Source organism: Pseudorca crassidens, chromosome X, assembly GCF_039906515.1.
Source record: "Pseudorca crassidens isolate mPseCra1 chromosome X, mPseCra1.hap1, whole genome shotgun sequence".
NCBI lineage: Eukaryota > Metazoa > Chordata > Mammalia > Artiodactyla > Delphinidae > Pseudorca > Pseudorca crassidens.
Window position 1 is genome coordinate 49,185,246 of NC_090317.1, and position 23,170 is coordinate 49,208,415.

General features: G+C 34.9%; 1 protein-coding gene across 5 annotated transcripts in view; it reads right to left on the reverse strand.

The window, feature by feature from the left end:
• DIAPH2 (diaphanous related formin 2) overlaps window positions 1–23,170 on the reverse strand; it is an 891,422-nt gene that overhangs the window by 402,390 nt on the left and 465,862 nt on the right. For all 5 annotated transcript variants that reach the window (XM_067724059.1, XM_067724058.1, XM_067724057.1 and 2 more), the window contains one exon: window positions 20,149–20,278. In XM_067724059.1, coding sequence (XP_067580160.1) covers window positions 20,149–20,278 — 130 coding nt within the window. The remainder of the gene's footprint in view (window positions 1–20,148; window positions 20,279–23,170) is intronic.

Consider the following 23,170-nt stretch of genomic DNA (forward strand, 5'->3'; position numbering starts at 1 on the left):
CCTTTCCCCTCTTAGTGTCGATACGTTTGTTCTCTACATCTGTGTCTCTATTTCTGCCTTGCAAACCGGTTCAACTGTACCATTTTTCTAGATTCCACATATATGCGTTAATATACGATATTTGTTTTTCTCTTTCTGACTTACTTCACCCTGTATGACAGTCTCCAGGTGCTACAGTGCTCTGAACACTCACAGCTGCGAGTATCCCACACATGTGGATAGCTGGCTGTGAGCACTTTTGAAGGGAACAATGCTGATTAGCCACAGAGTTGCTGTAGATACTCCCTCAAGTCCAGCTGGCACAAACTTAGAATTTAACGATCTGGAGAATGATGTAGAATTGATTTAGTGTATATTAACTATTTCTAGCAGAATCTGAAAATTCCTTATGGGAGATAGAGCTCTTCGTTTCCTCCAATCTCAGATATTTGCTTATAATTTAAACATTATAGCATTTCAACATGAATATGGTCCTAAACATCATCTTGCAAATAGCCTTATTAATTACAATCATTTCCCATTCTAACGCTATGGAAGACCAGGGTAAGGCACAGAATGAAGATGATCAAATGATTATGGTTGGTAGAGAGGCAAGAAAAAAGCCTGTTTATAGATATACATTTCTTTTCATATATAATAAATCATGAATGTGATTGACTTCATACAAGATTGTATTTAGAGGCAATTCTGCCATGACTAATATCCACAGAAAATTAAATTTTATTTTGCAAACTATTTGAACTTCACAAGCCTTTAACATCACTGTAAGGCTCAGCATATACTTTTATGTGCTAACTACTTTAAATGACAGTAACTCTTAGAGAAATAATTAGTTTTGAGAATGGAAATACAGCTAAAACACAAAATACAAATATGCTAATTGTTTGATCCTGCTATACACTTGTTTTGGAATTTGATCAGACAGACTAAATACTTCTTTTCTTTATACTTCGTTCCAAAGTTAATTGATGATACTAAATCATCAATTCTAGAACTTTTATTTAACTTTGAAGTGTTAGGGATACGACACTGCTGATGCTAGAAGTAAAATCCATTCAGGGAATTGTGTGTTTTGAAAACCAGATACAGGTGATTTCAAATTCTTACATATATTTTTTGGGTACAATATCTGCACACAAATATAATTTCCACTGTTTTTGCAAACTGTCTCCCCATTGGTGGTTTCCTCACATCACATCCCAAATCCAATAGATTTTTAAGTCCTGCAGTTTTTCCAAAATCTCTCCTTTCCTTTCTAGTCTCACTGCTATGACTCCTCAGCTACTAAAAAGTAAGATTCCAGATCATGGAGGACTTGATATTATAATAAAATAAGATTTGACTACATAATGAAAGAGTTCAAATTGTGTTTGTAAATCATTTTAAAAAATCCTCAAGTCTAAGAAATATGTTTCTTTCTGGGTGTTAATTCCACGTCTATTAGTTTACTTATTAAAGATTTGACAATGTGGAAAATTCTGTAGCCTATATTGCTGCTTTTGTAAACCAGTCATTAAGACAGAAAAACTGAAATGTCAGTAATCACTTTTGTACAGTCTTCTCTAGGAGAAGACAACATAAACAGGATAATACCTTCTAGTGCTAGACCAAAGTCAAGATTAGGTGGTTATCTATCACGCAGATGGAGTTTACTAGGTGCATACCTGAATTTCATTTTTCTAGGCTTTATTTTGGTAAATAGTATTTCTCAAGTAAAGCAATTAGTTGGGCTGATGTTGGCTTACTGTTTTCAGGAACAACAGTTGCCTAACTTCATTATTAGCAATGCAAAACCTTTGAAAAAGTGTTGCTCAGTGCCACATGGCAATGGTGTCAGGCCTTGGAAGACACTACTCTAATCATTACCACAAAACCCTTGCTTACTGTCTACTTATCTACCTATGTTTAAACTGCATCCTCCTGTGATAAACCATAATGGAAAAGAATATGAAAAAAGGATATGTATGTATATACGTATAACTGAATCACTTTGCTGTATAGTAGAAATTAACACAACATTGTAAATCAAATATACTTCAATAAAATAAATTAAAAATAAAAATTAAGCTGCATGTATTTCCTGAAATTACCTGCCTGTCAATTCCCCAAACGATTATATTTCAGTGCATGAAAATATAATAAATATACAGACAGACACATCAGTCTTCTCTTTAATGAAATGTTGCTGGTGGGACTTCCCTGGTGGTCCAGTGGTTAAGAATCTGCCTCCCAATGCAGGGGACACGGGTTCGATCCCTATTCGGGGAACTAAGATTCACAACACTAAGCCCGCGTGCCGCAACTACTGAGCCCGCGTGCTCTGGAGCCCGTGCACCACAACTAGAGAAGCCCGCACGCCACAACGAAGATCCCACGTGCCTCAACTAAGACCCAATGCAGCCAAATCAATCAATCAATCAATAAATATTTTTTTAAAAAGTTGCTGGCTACAAGTAGGTATTTTGAGTAGGTGTTGAAGGGATTTTTAATGTTTAAAAATATGGTGAGGAATTGAAACCATAAAACTCTTAGAAGAAAAGATGGGGGGAGAGCTCCTTGACATTTGGTCTTGGTGATGAATTTTTGGATTTACCAAAAGCACAAGCAAAAAAATCAAAAATAAACAAGCAGAATTACATCAAACTAAAATGCTTCTGTGCAGGAGAGGAAACAATCAACAAAATGAAAAGACAACTTACAAAATAGGAAAAAATATTTGGAAATATATTCGATAAGGGGTTAGTATCTAAAATATATAAGGAACACATGCATATAAATCAACAGCAAAAGAACAAACAACCCAATTAGAAAATGGGCAAAGGGCATGAAAATGTATTTTTCCAAAGAAGACATACAAATGTCCAACAGGTATATGAAAAGGTGATCAACAGCACTAATCATCAGGGAAATACAAATCAAAACCACAATGAGATTATCACTGTACACCTGTTAGGATGACTATTATAAAAAAGTCAAAAGATAGGAGGCGTTGGTGAGGATGTGAAGAAAAGGAAACCCCTATACACTGTTGTTGGGAACATAAATTGGTACAGCTACTATGGAAAAACAGTATGGAGGTTCTTCAAAAAATTAGAAATAGAACTACTATATGATCCAGTAATCCCACTTCTGGGTATATATCCAAATGACAAGAATCAATATTTTATAGAGATATCTACACCTCCATATTCATTACAGCATTATTCATAGTAGGCAAGACATGGAAAGAACCTAAGTGTCCATTGACAGATGAATGTATAAGGAAAATTTTATATATAAATTACACACACACACACACACACAAACACAGACACACATACACACTCCCTGGTGCCATGAGTTCAATTTTTTTTTTTTTTCATTTCACACATAATTGAGATCATGCAATATTTATCTTTCTGTGTCTGGGTTTTTCATTGAGCATAATGTTCTCCAGGTTCATCTATGTTGTTGCAAATGGCAGGATTTCCTTCTCTTTTAAGGCTGAATAATATTCTATTTCACTTATATGTGAAATGAAAAAAATAATGAACTCATAGTACCAGAGAGTAGACTGCTGGTTACCAGAGGCTGGGGGGTGAGTAGTGGGTGGGGGAAAAGGGGAGATTTTGATCAAAGGGTACAAACTTTCAGTTATAAGATGAATAAGCTCTGGAAACCTAATATACAGCATGGTGACTACAGTTAATAATAATGTATACTCAAAATTGCTAAGACAGCAATCTCAAATATTCTCACCACACATACATGTGCGTGCATGCGCACGTGCGCACGCACACTCACACACACACACACACAGAAGGTAACTCTGTGAGATGATGAATTGTTAATTAGCTTGTTTTTGGTATTCATTTCATAACACATAAATTTATGAAAACATCACATTGTACAACATAAATATACACCTTTTTAACTTGTCAATCATACCTCAATAAAAAAATACAGTGAGGAATACATATGGTAGAGTCTTAATGCCACCAAAATGGTGTCCATTTTCCTCAATGCTTTTTTTGTAAGAATTTCAATATGCTCAGAGTTCTGATTAGAAGATTCTGTAACCAAAGATTTATAAAATAAATAAAAGCAGTCATACATATTAAAAAATACAAGACTTTCTTGGTGATAAATCTTTGTGCACTTGCAGATCCTCTCAACCCCAGAACACTGCATACTATTTCATGTGTGTTAATCTCTAAATAACTATCTACAGTCCTCCCTTGGTATACACGGGATTGGTTCCAGGATCCCCCAAGGTTACCAAAATCCGTGGATGCTCTTATGTAAAATGGCATGGTACAGTCAGTTTTCCATATCCACGGGCTCTACATCTGTGGATTCAACCAACAGCGGACTGAAATTTGTTGAATCTGTGGACGCAGAACCCGTGGATTTGGAGGGCCAATTGCATGGAGTTTTGTGATGATCAAGAGTTTATCAGGGCTCATACATATCTACGTGTGTTTGCGCACGTGTGTGTGTGTGTGCGTGCGTGTGATTTTCTGTGTGTACGTATTCATGACTACATTAGTATTTTTTTCTTTAAAACAAAGGCTCCTTCATAGGTAATACAAATGATACATTATGTGCAGAACAGAGCAACATCTGGTACACTGGTTTAACAGAGCATATCTAAACATTGTACTTATCATTATTCTTTACAGTTTCAATCAAATTAAATTCTTCTCCATGCTGGAAGGTCCAGAGTCACTTTTATGCCATCTCAAATGGGTGTCCTCCTAATTCACTCAAAAGTACCCTATTGGTTACCTGGATCCCTGGTCCCAGGGTTTGGTATTTCAGCCACTTCTCTTGACTATCCACTCTCACTCTCTTGGTGATCGTATCCACTCACACGGATTTAGCTACTATCTATGTCCTCATCACTTTCAAATGTCTATCTATCTCTAGCCCCAATATCTCCGTGAACTCCAGACTCCCATATCCAACTGCCTACCTGATGTCTCCATTTTGATATCTAATAGGTATTGAAACCTTACTATGACCAAAATTGAACTCCAGATATCCCAAACCCAGTCCTTCTACAGTCTTCTCCACTTTGACTGATGGCAAATCCATCTTATTTCAGTTGCTCTATTCACAGCCTTTGGAGTCATTGTTGAAGAATCATATTGTCATGCTCCTCTTCCTATTTATAAGCAAATTCAGGTGGTTTAATCTTTAGAAAAATAGTAAGTCTACATTTCTCATAAGCTCCACCACCGTTACCCTAATTGACGCTAACATCTTTCCTCCCTTGATCAACTTCAGTGGTCTCCTGATCTCCCACTACTCTTGCCATATTGCAATCCATTTCTCCACTTGGCAGTCTGAATGATTCTTTTAAATATAAGTCAGATCTCATTACTTCCATACTCTCAAACTGCTAATAGTTTCCCATCAGACTCTGAATAAAAGCCAAAGTCCATTCCAGGGCCTACAAGATCTACATGCTTTTGCCCGTGGCTACACCTCCAACCTCTTTTCCTATCACTCTCCCCGACCACTCACTGGCTCCCTTACTCTCCTTCAACTACAATACCACTTAGAAGACTCAGGGAATTTTGCATTTGCTGTTTCCATTGCTTGAAGTATCCTTGACTGAGATATGAACATGGCATGTTACTTCAGTTTAATCAAGTTTCTGGACAAAGGTCACCTCCACAAAGAGGCCTCCCTGACCACTATATGTAGTACTACAGTACCCTCTGTCATTCTCTATTCTCTTATCTTGCTTTATTTTTCTTCATAATACTCATGACTGAAGGGAATTATATTTTTGTCTGTTTTTCCCATGAAAATGAGAACTTTGTTTTATTCATAACTATAGCCCAAGGGTCCAGAATATGGTCAGTGCTCAATAATTACTTGTTCAGGAAATGAGTGAATGAATGAATGAACTGTATGATGAGTTATATCTTAAAATTATTTCATGATTATAAACATAAATACACAGTCGATCCTCATTATTCATGGATTCCATATTTGTGAATTTGCCTACTTGCTGAAATTTATCTGTAACCCAATCAATACTTGCAGTGATTTTGTGGTCATTCAGAGACATGCACACATGCAGAGTGGTGAAAAAATCTGAGTTGTCTTCGGTGCATGTTTCCAACTGAGGTTGAACAAGGGGACGCTGTGACTTCTTGTTTCAGCTCTCACACTGTAAACAAGTGTCCTTTTGCAACCTATTTAGTACCATATTTTTCTCATTTTTGTGCTTCTTTGAGTGGTTTTGCTTTTTAAAATGACCCCCAAGCACAGTGCTGAAGTGCTGTCTGGTGTTCCTAAGTGCAGGAAGGCTGTAATGTGCCTTACAGAGAATATACTTACGTTAAATAGGTTTCATTCGGGCGTGAGTTATAGTGCTGTTGGCTGTGAGTTCAATGTTAATGAATCAATCATATATATTAAATATGGTATCTTTAAACAGAAACATACATAAACAAGGTTATATATTGATTGCTTGATGAAAATTGTATGACCAGAGGCTCGCAGGAACCTAACTCTGTATTTCCCGTAGAAGCAATGATTCAATATTCCCTAATTCAATGTTTACGATGACTTTATACAACATAACTACTACAAGTAACAAGAATCAATTGTATATACCACACAGAAGACACAGAAAACACAAAAATACTACTGACAACAAATATTACTGTTACGTATATTATGATTAATAAAATTTGGATCTTATTGTCTATTATTTTATTTGAATTTACTATATTATTTGTATTCACCATGTCATTAAAGTTCATTGAAGGCTTCATTTGATTCAAAATATATTACATTATATGTATGTTCTATGATTCATTTTATTATTTATCTTAATTCTTAGCTCTTTTGGATATTTCCAATTATTCACTGTTACAAATAATGTTACAAATGAAATTTTTTTTTTTTTTTTTTTTGCGGTACGCGGGCCTCTCACTGTCGTGGCCTCTCCCGTTGCGGAGCACAGGCTCCGGACGCGCAGGCTCAGCGGCCATGGCTTACGGGCCCAGCTGCTCCGCGGCATGTGGGATCTTCCAGGACCGGGGCATGAACCCGTGTCCCCTGCATCGGCAGGCGGACTCTCAAACACTGCGCCACCAGGGAAACCCACAAATGAAATTTTTGTGCATAAATCTTGGTACCCATTTCTGATCATCTTCTTAGGACAAATTAAATGTTTGCAATTAGTTTGAGGCTCTTGATACATTTTCCTTTCCGAAAAATTGAGATTATCTTGAACTTGGACCATTAATGCATATGTATCGCCCCTATACCACCTGCGTCAGTACTGAGTATGTGACAGTTTGTTTTTAAACTTTGTCACTTCAATAGCTGAAAAATTGTATATTATTGTTTTATGTGTATTTCTTCCATTACAGATGAGGTTGAATATTTTTGGTATGTTTGTCTTCTGAGAACATTCTGCCCATGTACCATTTGTCCACATGGATGGCACATGTATTAAAATTGTTTCTAATGAATTTCTAAGTTGGGATATTAACTGAAATAATTAATAGAAGTGTAAGATATAACTCATTTTCCTTTGAAGAACTCCTATTCAGTGTGATTTCTAATAGTAAAAGATACATGAATAAATGCCCAAATTAATTTACAGCATGCCCCACACTTCCATGGAATAGATAGCTGAAGAAAAAGTGATATATTTAAAACAAGGGATACAAATGTGCAACTCAGGGACTGTAAGTCCTTATACTATTAGAATTAAATAAACAAGTGTTTAGTTGGTGACCATATCCCTCAAGAAGGGTGAGCAATAGAGATATTCTTTGTTCATCACCACAGGGTGTGTTACTACTCTCTGTGAAAATGTAGAAGGAAAAATGAATTGAATGAAACCCTAAATCCTGACAATACCATTTTATATATTTATCAGTTTACTGTAGTTTTAAAGTAAAACAATAAGTGTTTGTATTTATACGATTTCATTGGGTGTTTCTAATGGTAATAATTAATTTCCCATTAAAATCCAAAATTTATTAAGGTTTATATTGCCTTCTCAGCTTATCTTAAATTTATGAGTAAAAATTTCATTTTTCATATCTTTTTCAACTATGTTTTTGATATTACTCTCAGTGTTGTTATAATGAAAAGAATAAGTGATATAGAAGTAGCCAAAATCTTAGCTCTTATTAATTGTGTGACCTTGAGCACTTTATTTAATGTTTCTGAGACTCAGTCTCCTTTTCTCTAAAACCAGGCTTACTGCAGTGCCAGGCACTTAGTAAGCCCTTTATAAATGGTAGTGGTTAATATTATCACTAGTATTAGGAAAAAATGCAAAATTAAGTGAAGAAGCAATAGCTAGCATAAACATTAGCCTTGGGTTTTGTGCTACAAATGCAGGCAGAATCCATTCCTTAAAAATGCACGTAAAAGAAATGTTTTATTATCATTTGTATTAGTTATTATAATATTTTAAATTCACACCTTTTTTATGTTCCCCTAAACATTTACTATTAATTATTTAGAACATTCAATTAAAACTATACATTTTTTCTTTTCTTCCATGTTTACACATACTAAGGACAAAGATATCCTATCAGAATAGGATATTGGAAATTTTATGGTCAACTCTTAAATGTGGAATAATAATTCTTCCATCAGAGCTTGGAGATGTCATTCAAAATGAGATGAGCCTATGTGATCACGTTTTTAGAGTCTAATTTCAAAAACACTATGAGATGGAAAAAAGTAAAAGAACATGTAAAGAAAAGAAAATTAATGACATCATATGTTATTTCAGAGTGCTTTATGATTTAACAAGTGAATTTTGACCTTCATTTTTTAAATGGGGCCGAACAAACATAAAAAACCTGATCAAAATCATCTGGAATTAATATCTTTATGCTAGCTTGAATAATAAATCATTATTTATATATAACAGTTTTCTCTTAAGGCATATCCACACTGAATATCTAATTTTATTATCATAATCACCTGAGGGATAAATATGACCATCTATATTTTTCAAATTAAGAAATGTTATGATACAATGAGGAAAAAGGCACTGAGAGGTTAAGTGGCAAAACTATGATCCAACAAGTAGGTACTAAAAAAGTTGAAACTAGAATATATATGTTATGATTCTCATCCTTGGCCATATTATTTCTAGCATGCGTCTCTTTCAGATATGACTGTACCAGAATTCTTTGCCACAGAGCTATTAGCTTCCAGTAGGAGTCAGGGTTTTTTTCCCCTCACTATTTCAATGACTCTTCTAATAGAAATGCCAGCTCCATTCTGACTGTTTTACGTGGAAATACTCTAAAGGAGTTTGGGTCATATAAAATTAGCATAAGTCAATATTATACTTGCTATTTACTATAATTTACCTCATCAACTTGTAGAATCCCAATTCCAGAAAAAGACCCAGTTAAATTCAAGAAATCACCCCAGCCACGTAGTCCCCTGTGTTCAAGACACGTTTGAAACGTGTAAAAAATGGAGAATGGGGGCAGCCTATTAGGTAGATCTGATACTGTTCTTTCCTCTTCCAAAATCACCAACCCTAATATCCCTAAACCAGATTCATCCTTATTGATGAATCTATCAAAAGAACTGGTAGTGGTAAAAACTGCAGTGACAGCAACCAAGTTGCTTACCAGATTCTACCAATTTCCCCTGGTGGTACAAGGGAATCTCCACTCAGGACAGGAGCCACCTCTTCCTATGATTCTGCCATGGTGGCAGAGAACTGGTTTTTTCTTCATTTCTTTCACTCTTCCCTCTTCCCTTACTCTCCCCTCTCTACCTTGACATTACTACTTAACATCAGTCCCTAAACCTCTTGCATCAAATATGTCCCTGTGTTTTACTTCAGGAGTCAATCACATTTTAACATTTGCTGTATGAATATTCATTTTTCACCTAACAAGACTGTATCCACAAGGAGATTAAATGAGCAATATTCCCACATATCCTCTTTCCTGACATTGAAGCAAAGACACAATGATAACAATGAGAGCAGTGACAGGTTCTTGGTGAAAATTTTACCTCAGGATGTGCTCAGGACATGTTAGGACTCAATGATATACAAGACAGCATAATATTGACAACAGCTATGGAAAAGAAACATTCACCCTGAATGTTTACATGGCATATAATGTGCTTGGTGATTTTCTTAACTTTTTTTTCCTTTTTAATACTAGAGTGTACCCATCCACTCTCAGACTAAAGGACACTTTGACAAAATCCTTAAGTGACATACAACTTGCTGAAAAACAGTAATTATTTACAGTAACATCAGATTAACTCTGACAGCAGTTATTTATACAATGCATGTGATCATTATAACTAAGCACAGGTAAAAACAAGAGGCCCTTTTGAATTAAAACGTAATACCTTTCTCACTTTTCATCATTCATTACACATTTTAAAAATACAAATGACCGCCTATTAAAAAATGCTTTGTTAAAGCATATATCCCTGGTGCACACAGGTGACCAGCTGAATTTTCACAAACTGAACACACCCATGTCACCAGGATCCAGATCAAGAAATAGAATGTGACCAGTACCCCAGAGGCCTTCACATGTTCCCTTCCAGCCATTAACCCACCCCAAAACTAACCATTTATAATGATTTCTAACATCCTATTGACAGATTAGTTTTGCCTTAAACAGCTACTTTTAAAGAAAACATATTGAAGACCTGGGCGCAATGTGTAAGAAGTTGAAATTAAGTATCTGCAGATATATTTTAGCTATTTTAAGTATCCAGAAAGTTTCACTGGGGTTAAATAAAGATGGCAGCTAAGATCAGGTGGAGGTTTCAAAATCATTCACTGAGCTGAATTTACTATGCCAATACTGTGTTAGATGCTCCCTTGAAAAAGCAAACTATGATAACATACATTATTTCCGAAAGCATCATGCCAGGATGCAGCCAGGATGCAAAAGAGTACAGGATATTGTAATGCAAAAGAGTATAGGATCAAGCACCAAACTAAGAAGCTCAAGTAAGTACTATGGTAGAAGAGGGGAAGTGAGAGACGCCTGAAAGCCAAAGCAGTTGGGGAAGGCTTCATAGAGGGCCATCAAAAGATACATACATTAGGCTCAAAAGGGCTGAGAGAAGAGGGGGGAATTTCAGTTTAGAAAAACACAGAAGCCTAGGCTCTGAGACAGGCTGGGCCATGAAGTGGGTGTAAGACAGATGAGCTACGCATACAGTTCTCTAGCAGAAAGAGATTCTGGGTTGCAAAAGCTAAGGTACCCTAACAAATGCCTATAAGTCTATAAAAAATAGCTGATTTATAGTGAAGCATTTTACTCAAGTACAAATGGCCATGGTCTCTGCTTCCTTTCACTGTTCCCTGAAGATACGAATGTTTTCAATAGTTTCCTGTAGAAATGAAAATTAATTATAGGGTTTATGTGTTATGAATTAAAAACACTGTTTCGTAATGACTAGATTACTGACCAGTAAGAAAATATGACTCTCTTTCCTAAGTCCTTTTGACATTTCAGGTTGAAAATATATTTTCTATGCATGTGTTGGACCTCTTGTGATTTGTACTATTTTAAAGAAATTCACTTTGTTTAAAAAAAAAAATTGGACCTAAGTGTCCATTGACAGATGAATGGATAAAGAAGACGTGGCACATATATACATGGAATATTATTCAGCCATAAAAAGAAATGAAATTGAGTTATTTGTAGTGAGGTGGATGGACCTAGAGTCTGTCATATAGAGTGAAGTAAGTCAGAAAGAGAAAAACAAATATCGTGTGTTAACACATATATATGGAATCTAAAAAAAAAAAAAAAAAAGAATGGTTCTGAAGAACCTAGGGGCAGGACAGGAATAAAGACACAGATGTAGAGAATGGACTTGAGGACACGGGGAGGGGGAAGGGTAAGCTGGGACGAAGTGAGGGAGTAGCATTGACATATATACACTACCAAATGTAAAACAGATATTTAGTGGGAAGCAGCCACATAGCACAGGGAGATCAGTTCGGTGCTGTGTGACCACCTGGAGGGGTGAGATAGGGATGGTGGGAGGGAGGGAGATGCAAGAGGAAGAGGATTACTGTAGCTTTGTAGTATAGTCTGAAGTCAGGGAGCCTGATTCCTCCAGCTCCGTTTTTCGTTCTCAAGATTGCTTTGGCTATTCGGGGTCTTTTGTGTTTCCATACAAATTGTGAAATTTTTTGTTCTAGTTCTGTGAAAAATGCCAGTGGTAGTTTGACAGGGATTGCATTGAATCTGTAGATTGCTTTGGGTAGTAGAGTCATTTTCACAATGTTGATTCTTCCAATCCAAGAACATGGTATATCTCTCCATCTATTTGTATCATCTTTAATTTCTTTCATCAGTGTCTTATAATTTTCTGCATACAGGTCTTTTGTCTCCTTAGGTAGGTTTATTCCTAGATATTTTATTCTTTTTGTTGCAATGGTAAATGGGAGTGTTTTCTTGATTTCACTTTCATATTTTTCATCATTAGTGTATAGGAATGCCAGAGATTTCTGTGCATTAATTTTGTATCCTGCTACTTTACCAAATCAAAAATAAATAAATAAATAAGAGGAAGAGGATATGGGGATATATGTATACATATAGCTGATTCACTTTGTTATACAGCAGAAACTAACACACCATTGTAAAGCAATTATACTCCAATAAAGATGTTAAAAAAAGGAATAATAACAGTACCTGATGAAAATATAGCAAATATTTGAAAAACCATACTGAAAAAGAAACCTCATTTTCATTACTGGAAATGGCTATATCACCAACCCATTACTTTAAAAACTGACAAATAAAGGGAATAAATTGAGCATTTAGCCTAACCTTCCTGTATGAGCTATATTTCAGCAAAGCCAATAGTTGCTGAGGAAAGTCTTTTACAGAACATTTCTAGCCAATAAATGCAGAAAGTATAGTAAAATTAGAAAGTCACCATTCTGCAACCTCTAATAAAATAATGGATCAGGGCAATAATCATCGTAGGTGCTAAGACCACTAGGTGAAATTTGATAAGGAACTTTATAAGAAAGAAATCAGGCTGACACCATCTGAAAGTGGAACATCCAATATTATGTCTCTTCATGTGATACAACAAAAAGTACATAGCACTTGCTTCCAAAAAAAAAAAAGAAAGAAAAGAAGAATAAAACAAAGAAACACTGCTCTAATCAAGCCTCCAGTTCTAATTTCTCATGTACAAGAAATAAGGAGGTTAGCAAAAAAGTTAAACACCAGAAGAAACCAATCAACCACATTCAGAATCCAGCACATTCTTCACGATAATTAACTTGGTTTATTCAATAAACAATAGCATTTTTTAACAAAAAAAGGAGAGACAATTATAAATTAAAAGAGTTAAAAATATAAAAACCAAATGCGATGTGCACATTTTGTTTGCACCCTGATTCAAATAAACTAACTCTAAAAAACACTTTTGAAATAATCAAGGAAACTTGGACTGGGTATTAGATAATGTTAAGAAATTGTTCATTATGTTAGGTATGGTAATGGCATTGATTTGTGTTTAAAAAAAATATGTCCTTATATGTCAGACATATATTATGCATATAATGTGCATAATAAACTAGTAACTCTAGTTAGATGATAGGATAGTTGGGGTTTTCTTTAAAGGCTGAAATATACCTGCAAAAACACTATCACCGTCACCAGTAGCAGTAGTAGTAGTAGTAGTAGTGGTAGTAGCAGTAGGGATGGGAAATAAGACTAACAAAATGTTTTATAATATGGAAACTGAATACTAGGTACACTAGGGTTCATCATATTTTTCTCTGTAATTCTGTTTATATTTGAAAATTTCCATAATAAAAATAATTTAAGCCTCAAAAAAAATTGGGGTGACCTGGTGAGAGTAAGGAAGAAAGTATATCAAACTGGAAAATGTATGAATTAGACTCCCTAAAACTTAATATTCCTCTCAATTTTTATAAGATTTTTATGGTGTCAGTATGATAGAATGTAATTCATTCAGCAAAATTATTTATTTGAAATAGTGTAGGAAAGGTCCAAAAAAAGCTAAACAAACAATTTAACTTTTTTATTAAAATGATATAGTGGTACAATGTATACTCAGTTTTATTCAGACTGCTAACATCTAAGTAAGGTCAATTCTATTGACATTCTGTTAACATTGGTTTATTACCATTCTGTGCTTCTAAAAAGTTAGACCAAAACACAAAGTTGTTTTTTTAAAAAAAATTTATTGGAGTATAGTTGCTTTACAATGCTGTGTTAGTTTGTACTGTACAGCAAGGTGAATCAGCTATACGTATACATATATCTCCTGTTTTTTGGATTTCCTTCCCCTTTAGGTCACCCCAGAGCACTGAGTAGAGTTCCCTGTACTTTATAGTAGGTTCTCAAAAGTTATCTATTTTATACATAGTATCAATAGTGTATATATGTCAATCCCCATCTCCCAATTCATTCCATCCCCCCCTTCCACCTTGGTATCCATACATTTGTTTTCTATGTCTGTACCTCTATTTCTGCTTTGCAAATAAGATCATCTATATCATTATTTTAGATTCCACATAATATGCGTTAATATACGATATTTTTCCTGACTTACTTCACTCTGTATGACAGTCTTTAGGTCCATCCACGTCTCTACAAATGACCCAATTTTGTTTCTTTTTATGGCTGAGTAATATTCCATTGTGTATATATGTGCCACATCTTCTTTGTCCATTCCTCTGTTGATGGACATTTAGGTTGTTCCATGTCCTGGCTATCGTAAACAGAGCTGCAGTGAACACTGGGGTGCATGTATCTTTTTGAATTATGGTTTCCTCTGGGTATATGCCCAGTAGTGGGATTGCTGGGTCATATGGTAGTTCTATTTTTAGTTTTTTAAGGAACCTCCATACTGTTCTCCATAGTGGCTGTACCAATTTACATTCCCACCAACAGTGCAAGAGGGTTCCCTTTTCTCCAAACCCTCTCCAGCATTTATTGTTCCAAAACAGAAAGTTGAAATCTGCTAGGACATCCTATGGTTTTGTACTTTCTCACATCTTGGGTCCTATGAGTTACTGTACGTTGAATGCTCTAAAAACAGTAGGATTTTGTCCCATAACTCAGAAGATTTTTCAATAAAACAGTAGATAGTATAAAAGTAATTTTTTTTGTTCAGTCATTAGAATTAAAGATGTTTCAGCAGTTAGATATTACGTTAAGACAGTTGGCTGCCATTAGTTCCTATGAGACTTTTAATCCTTACTGTTCACCATAAACCTTTATGGTTTGGCAGTCTCCATAAGTTTAGATATTCTCCATTAAGAGCTCGATTGTTTCCAATTTTAACTTTCTCCATGAAAGAAGTAAAATATGGACCAGGAAATATTGTTAAGTCATGGTGTCTTCTTTGTTCTAACTTATCTTGTTTCTCCTCTTGTATTTACAGTAAACAGTAATTTTCAGGTTGCTATTCTCAACTTGTCAACTTCCCATAATGCCTTATTTTGAAATACGCCTGCTGTACTAAAAGGATATACAATGATTCAATGTAGTAAACATTTATTGAGCATTTACTTCTCTCTGAGATGCTGAGCTAGCACTGAGTCTGTTGGGACAAATGGGGCATATTCCTTGCCACTGAGGTACTCAACCTAGGAGGTACAGAGAGAAGCATACAATGAAATAAAAAATGCAAATGTGGCAGGTGCTGTATTACTAATAAAGCTAAAGTACTGCTGTGACTCAGAGAAAGGAAAGGGTATTTCTGTCAAAATGGGGATAGAGAGACTGGAGTACTATATAGAGGAAGTGGCATTCATACTCCAGTAAATCTTTTATTTGGTCAGAGTTGATTTTCTATGTTTTCCAATATGTGAGCATGAATCTCTGTTGTATATTTTAGACCACAAAGGAAGGAAAAGTGGAGCTGAAATGTATGTAATAAAACAACAGACAAAGGTCTGCAAACCTTCATTGACTGTGTGATCGTGGGCAATTCCTTCGTCATTCTGGGCCTCAGTTTTTCAACTGTAAAATGATGAATTTGGACTAAATGCCATCTTGGGTCTCTTTTAGCAGGGACAAGATGATCTCTAAAGCTTCTGCCAGCTCTGGAGTTTCAGAAAATGTTGTTTTGTTTTTTTGCATTCCCCCAACTTTTTTTTAACTCTGCTATGATTTTACTTTTCCTTTATCTCATAGATTTTTCCCTACAATATTTCCTCTAATCTAAACTTTCATCATGATTAATCCTGTGAAGAAGTCAGAGTGGGTAAATAGCTAATCAGAGTTACTAATATAGCATGGAAAGATGGCAGATTATCAAAAGGTATGGTTGGTCATTAAAATTTATAATAGTTGATTTAAATCATAAGAAATTAACACGGCTTATAGAAAACTTAACCAACTTTTATTTTCTAGGATGGCAGTAATTTAACTGAAGTGAAACCCATTTTGGAGGTATGCAAAACCTTAGGATTAATAGTCCCTTCAAATACATTAATATAATTTTCTCCTGCTGAATGGAATAGTTTTAATTAAACTTTACTAACCCTTTTGGTTTAATCCCTGGAGCTGACCTATAAAACACCAGAGGTTTTACATCAAACTGTAAAAATCCTCAAAGCCGAAAGTTAAAGTGATAGCCACAGGGTGGGGAAAAACAATGAAGGATTTACAAACTAGGTCTAGTAAACCAGCAATGCTTTATACAATACAGATCTATATATCTATTATATCTAATTATAAATACATATATAATCTTTAAAATTATTCATTAGGGAAAAGGTAATGGTGGTTTATCAAATAAATTTTCAATATTTTAAAGGCATTAGATTCTCTATAGCAACCACTTTTTTTCTCTCTAAAGACTCATTGGTATGTCAAACAGGAATGAGAGGACCTGCAGATTTATAATTTAACTTGGAAGAAAATGACGAGAGAAATATTATTTTATGAATTCCACTGGTAATAAAATTCCATTGTACTGTTTGATTCTGAACTTCATAAGGGCGGCTTGCCTCCCACACTCCCTGCAATAATAACTAAATAGATAAATAAATAAGTGAAACCAAAGCAAAACCAAACCACTCTCCAATTCTTTAGGCAATGCTTCATAAACGTTTCCCACCCAAGAGCCCCTAATGGAAGAGAAGATTGAACATGCTCCCCAAGGGATCTGCGGCAAGTGTGAAATTTCTTTGAAGTCATCTGTTTTATTTTAAAAATTCATGTGAATTTTGCATTCCACTCCATAATATATATCTGTGTTAATGTAAAATGATGTGTTTTCTCCCAATATCTTTGAGTTACTGAGCTCTAGGAAAATATGCTAAGTTTATACCATAGCTTTGCATCGTCCAAGATGCACACAATTTTAGAAGGTTAGCTTAACAAGGAACGAAGGCAATTTATAAAATACGTTTTCTCATGAATCCCACGTATTTCTTACTTTCAGTTTTCTTTTCACTTCAAGGTAATTTTTTTTTCTTTGTCAGTTAATTTGAGGTCTATAACTTTAGTACTGAGCTGAAATACATTTATTTGCTATAGCAGACAGAAAAGATCCTTATTCTATCAAAATAGGTACTTGGGTTTTAATAATCAAAAAACACAGAAGGGGGGAGGGATACATTAGGTGTATGGGATTAATAGATACACACTATTATATATACAATAGATAGGCAACAGGGATTTACTATATAGCACAGGGAATTATATTCAATAGCTTGCAATAACCTATAATGGAAAAGAATCTGAAAAAAGATATAGGTATATATAACTGAATCACTTTGCTGTACACCTGAAACTAACACAATATTGTTAATCAACTATACTTCAAAAATAAAAATAAAAAATAAAGAGAGAATTTTCAAAGGTATAAGAAAAAAAACAAAAGAAGATATTAGTAATCATACAATTATTCTTGAAATATGAGTTATATAACTGAATTAGTTTCATCTTATCTATATCACTCCAGTTTAAAAAGACAGGTACTTTTTTCTTTTTGTAGGCAATCATTTCACAAGGAGATTGTCCAAAATCATGGAAAATGAATTAATATATAGTGTTGATTTATTTTTATTTTTGCTGGTTGGTTGTGAATATAGATATGCTTGCTATATACACAGTACTGGAGGTGACAGAATGTGATTCAAACAGGACTGAAATCTGTATTAAGCAAAAAAGACTAGTTAGACTTAGACACCAAGGAAAAGTATTTAACTATAAATAAGAAGTTAAGTGGCTTGACCTTTCACACCACATTCTGTTTTTTCTTGCAAACTAAATTCACAAGTATTTTGTTCTAAGGCTTTAGTAGCAATACATTAAAAAAAAATAAGGAAATGGATTCTGAACAGTGATTTGACAAATAATAGTCAATTGTCTTAGAGGACAGGGCAGGTAAGATTTCCAGGCATATGATGCAGGATGAAATTGTACACAGAGACAGAATTATTAGAAAGGAATAAAAACGGCTCAAGAGAAAATACTTCTGAACACGTGAGAACTAGAAGGAAATGAAAGGGGGATGCAAGCAGGCAGAATGTACTTAAGAACTTGTTGAGTTACAAACTCTGAGTCTAAATTTCATAGGGAAATAAAAAGAACTAGTCAAAATAACTTGAGAATGGGGATTGCCGCAGCCCAAACACAAAGATAGGAAGAGGATTTCTGGCAAGTCTTTCGAATACAATGGCAGGAAGACTACACGAAAGTAGAAATAAGCAAAATACAACAGAGAGGTTTTGCTCTTGAAATGGATAGGAAGAAAGAAGTTGGTGATATCGTAAAAGAAAAATATGAAAGGATTTGCCAAAAGCCCAGATGTAGGAAACAAACAAATAGAACTGAGTATAATACATAATTGGCTGAGACTAGAGAAACTATAGGTACCCTTATGATTGTTCTCTTCCAACGAGGCAACAGCAACAACTGTAATATTCATTAAATTAAAGGAATTAAAGAAATTTCATTAACTTCATTAAATTCAAGAAATATGTTGAGGATGTGATCAACAATACCAGACTGGCAGAGATGATCACTGAACAATATTACACAAACGACTTTCTGGGTTTTATAGACACACTTTTTTTCTCCTTCAACGGACACTAACAGGTTTATATGGTTTGTAATAAACTCGGGAAACGTATATGCTTTTGAGTCCTTACTGAAAGTCCTCGGAGTTATAGAGAAGCAGAATTACTATAGTGCAGTTTCAAATATAAGATTTACGGCCTACTCTTCTTATCCAAGAGGAAAAATGTACTTCTCCACATACATCACCTCACTTTCAAAAAATGTTTACTTGACCCTTCCTCCTTTCTTTCACTTTTCAACTTCTTCTAAAAGTAGACAATACTTACTAACCAACAAAGCTAATCCGTTCGAATTAAAGTCTTGGAGACATTTTTGTTCCTCCTCTCCTGTTCTTCACTGGTGCCAGGTTCTGCCCATTCTAGTCCTTCAATGATGCCCTGCCACCTATCTCATCAAGATCAGACTGCTTACCATGACACTGAAGTCTCTGAAATGGCTACCTTACTGCTTCAGCCTGATAGTCAATGACTCTTTCACCATCCTAACACATTCCACCACTGTGCCTTCTCATATTGTCTGCTCTCTGGACAGCATACCCCTTTTCCATGTCAGTAAAAATCCTATTCTCATGCTTCACCCTGTTGGCCTCCTCTTACCTATCCATTCAAAGTTTCTTTCTCTCTCATCTAAACCACAGTCCATTATCTTTTCCTGTAGCACTTCTCATATTCATCTTTGTTTTATAAAGTATTTGTGTATATGTCTTTTCTTCCCTTCTAGATTTTAAACAAATTCAAGCAAGAACTATCTCACGATCATTTTGATATCACCAACAGCCCCAGAGTATGGTTCCTTTGCAAATAATATACACTTAAGTATTTATGAAATGAAAAAATATACTATTTGATCAGAGATATGAAAGCTTCAATAACCTAGAGCGCTAAAAAATAAAGTTGGTCAAAAGCAGGTCATTAAAACACACTATGCTGTCAAATATAAGCTAATGGAAACTATCTTCCTGCTTTTCTTATATCAGTAACCAAATAAAAATTACGATTAATGCTTATAGATTATTTAATCCTACTGTTTAAAATATTTACTTAGACAAGATGTAGTCTCAAAGCAGTTACAAATCAATTACCTTTGCTTGCACTTTCCACATGTTCCAGTTCTTCAGGAAATTTCAGGATATCCCGGTATTTTTCCTCACAAATTTCAGCAATAAAATGCAAGAGGGTTGTCTTTTGATCTGCTGATTTTGTATCTCGGATCTGGAATGGAATAACGACAATATTTTTAGTATGTTTTAATAATATATAGAGAGAGACTTTTTTCTTTTTTTTAAATTATTATTACTTATTTATTTATTTTTGGCTGAGTTGGGTCTCTTCGTTGCTGCACGCGGGCTTTCTCTAGTTCTGGCGAGCGGGGCCACTCTTCCCTGCAGTGTGCGGGCCCCTCATTGCGGTGGCCTCTCCCATTGGGGAGCACGGGCTCTGGGCGCACGGGCCTCAGCAGCTGTGGCCCACGGGCTCCAGAGTGCAGGCTCAGTAGTTGCGGCGCACGGGCCCAGTTGCTCCATGGGCATGTGGGATCCTCCCGGACCAGGGATTGAACCCATGTCCCCTGCATTGGCAGGTGGATTCCTAACCACTGCGCCACCAGGGAAGCCCAAGAGACTTTTTCTTAAACAAGAGAAATAAATGAATAAATGAACTCAATTCATTGTAACTAATTAAAATTTTTTTTTAAATGTCTGGGGTAGTTCCTACTGGGGTCTAGTGACAATGCTCTGGATTTTAAAATGAACTCCACATTTTAAAAGAGAGAAAGATGACCGAAAAAAGTAAAAAATTAAACATGAATCCGTATTTCTTAAAATGTCTAGATTATTATGGCAAAATGAACTATTCTTTTCATGAGAAAAGAACATTCACTTAAGTATTGATAATAATAGTCCAAGTGAATGTGTGTTTATGTTATCAGCATTCTGTTCTTTGCTTTATCACAGAAATATATTCTTGAAAGCTTGATTCGTCTGTGAGGTAATATTTATTTCTGGCCATTGCTGATGCAAATGAATGTAAAAGAGCAAGCACGTTTTACCCTCGTTTACTTGCATGGGCCATCAAAAAAGAATAACTGAAGGCTTTTTATGCTGATTTATAAACAGAATCTGACCACACAATTGTGATAATATGTCAAATTTTATTTGCCTGCCTACACATTGTATCTTCTTTTCAGAGACACTAGAAAAGGGATGCTGCGGTTAGAATGATAAAAGTCTTTAAAGTATAGGACCAAAAAAATCTGTGATGAGAATCTAAGTGTTTTCTTTAATATAACTCTCATACTAGACTAAGCTGCAAATAAAATCAAGGATTTACTTCAAAACAAAGGATAAATATGGTATAAAGTATCAACTTTTCTCATTCTATTGGATGATTTAATTCTATAATCCTTAGATGACGGGTTTGTCCACTGATGTTCATACTGATTTGGGGTTTTCAGCTTTAAGGATTACTGTTTAGAATAAATGAATATTCTTTGCAAATAGGTTTATGAAAAGGCTGTGGAGGATATTTAGGTAATTACAGAGTAATTTAATCCTTATTGTTTTAGTATCTAAGGAAAAAAATCGTATTTAATCAATCAGTCCCATACTTTTTGTGCTACAGCCTTCTAACAACTGTTACGTTCCAATGATATGAGCAACTTAAGAGAAATGTTAGTCTTCAGGCTCAGAACAAACAGCCACAGGAAGCATGATGCTGATAACTGAAGTGGCCACAATGATTTATTTTAGAATTTCTGGGATTACTATTTATCCCATGTAGGTAAAATATTTAAAATTTTGCATTATTATGCTGATCCACCAAACACTTTTAAGTACTACAAGGTTGAAATGACACAATTCAAGAACGAGCTATAAGAACAAAAACCAACAAAAACCTCAAGGGCAACTTGTCTTAAGTAAGGCTTGCAGCTGTAGAAGAATCAATGGGAGGTTCACTTTCCTAAAGAGAGGCCTTTACCGGAGATTGCAGTGTTATATGTTCACAAAGTGCATCCCCTTCAGAATATGCTGAATATTCCAAGTAATAAGGAAATAAACATTTTCTTTTTTTCTTACAAATTAATTGAATTCCTAAATCCTAAAAACATTAGGAGCTTAGGGAAACTGAAGGCATATCTTCCTAAAGGAAAGGCAATTGATCTATATTTTGTGAATTCTATGGAAACAAATTATTTACACATACGCATACACACACACACCCCAACTACAAAAACCCACCCAATTTTTTAGGACACTAAATTGTACAAGTATATCATAATTTTTTTTTTTAAAATGCACATGGCGAATACAAGAAAGGAAAACACAAAAATAGAAAAATAGCACTGTGCTCATATGGCAATCTTCTGGGTGATTTAAAAATTTCCTTTTTGACATGCATGCTTATAAGTGCTTAATTTTCAGAAACTGTATTTGATAAATATTTATCCAGAAGGAGGGCCATAAATTTAATTCCTGTTAAAAAATTTAGTAGAGTCAATGGTTACATTTTTAAAAGATAAACAATACATAACATTTATATCATTAACTATTAAATATCTTTGTCGAAATCAGAAAGAGGGGTAGACAGAGTATGCATGTATTTTTTTAGAATTGTAACATTCCCTTCAAAGCAGGGACAAAGATGGCCAAGTGTCTATCCTGTCAAGCTGAGAAATACCTTGGTATGGTAGACAAACTGCTAAATTTGTATTGCAATATTTATTTTTTACATAACCTTAACACCAAGAGTTCATCTTAAGGTTTCAAACTGGCAGGGAATATGTGGTCTTTCAAATTTTTCTTTATGTGCATGATACTTAGACCAATCATTTAAAAATGAATATATTTATATTATATATATATTTAATGTATATATAAAGGGAATTCCCTGGCAGTCCAGTGGTTAGGACTCGGCACTTTCACTGCTGTGGGCCCGGGTTTGATCCCTGGTCGGGGAACTAAGGTTCTGCAAGCCATGCGGCGTGGTCAAAAACAAATGAATATATAATATTAAAATATAAAGGCAAAGCATTTTTACTTATTAAAGTATATTTACTTTGTATTATCATGTCTTCAGTCTCTCTTACCACATCTACATGATCCACAC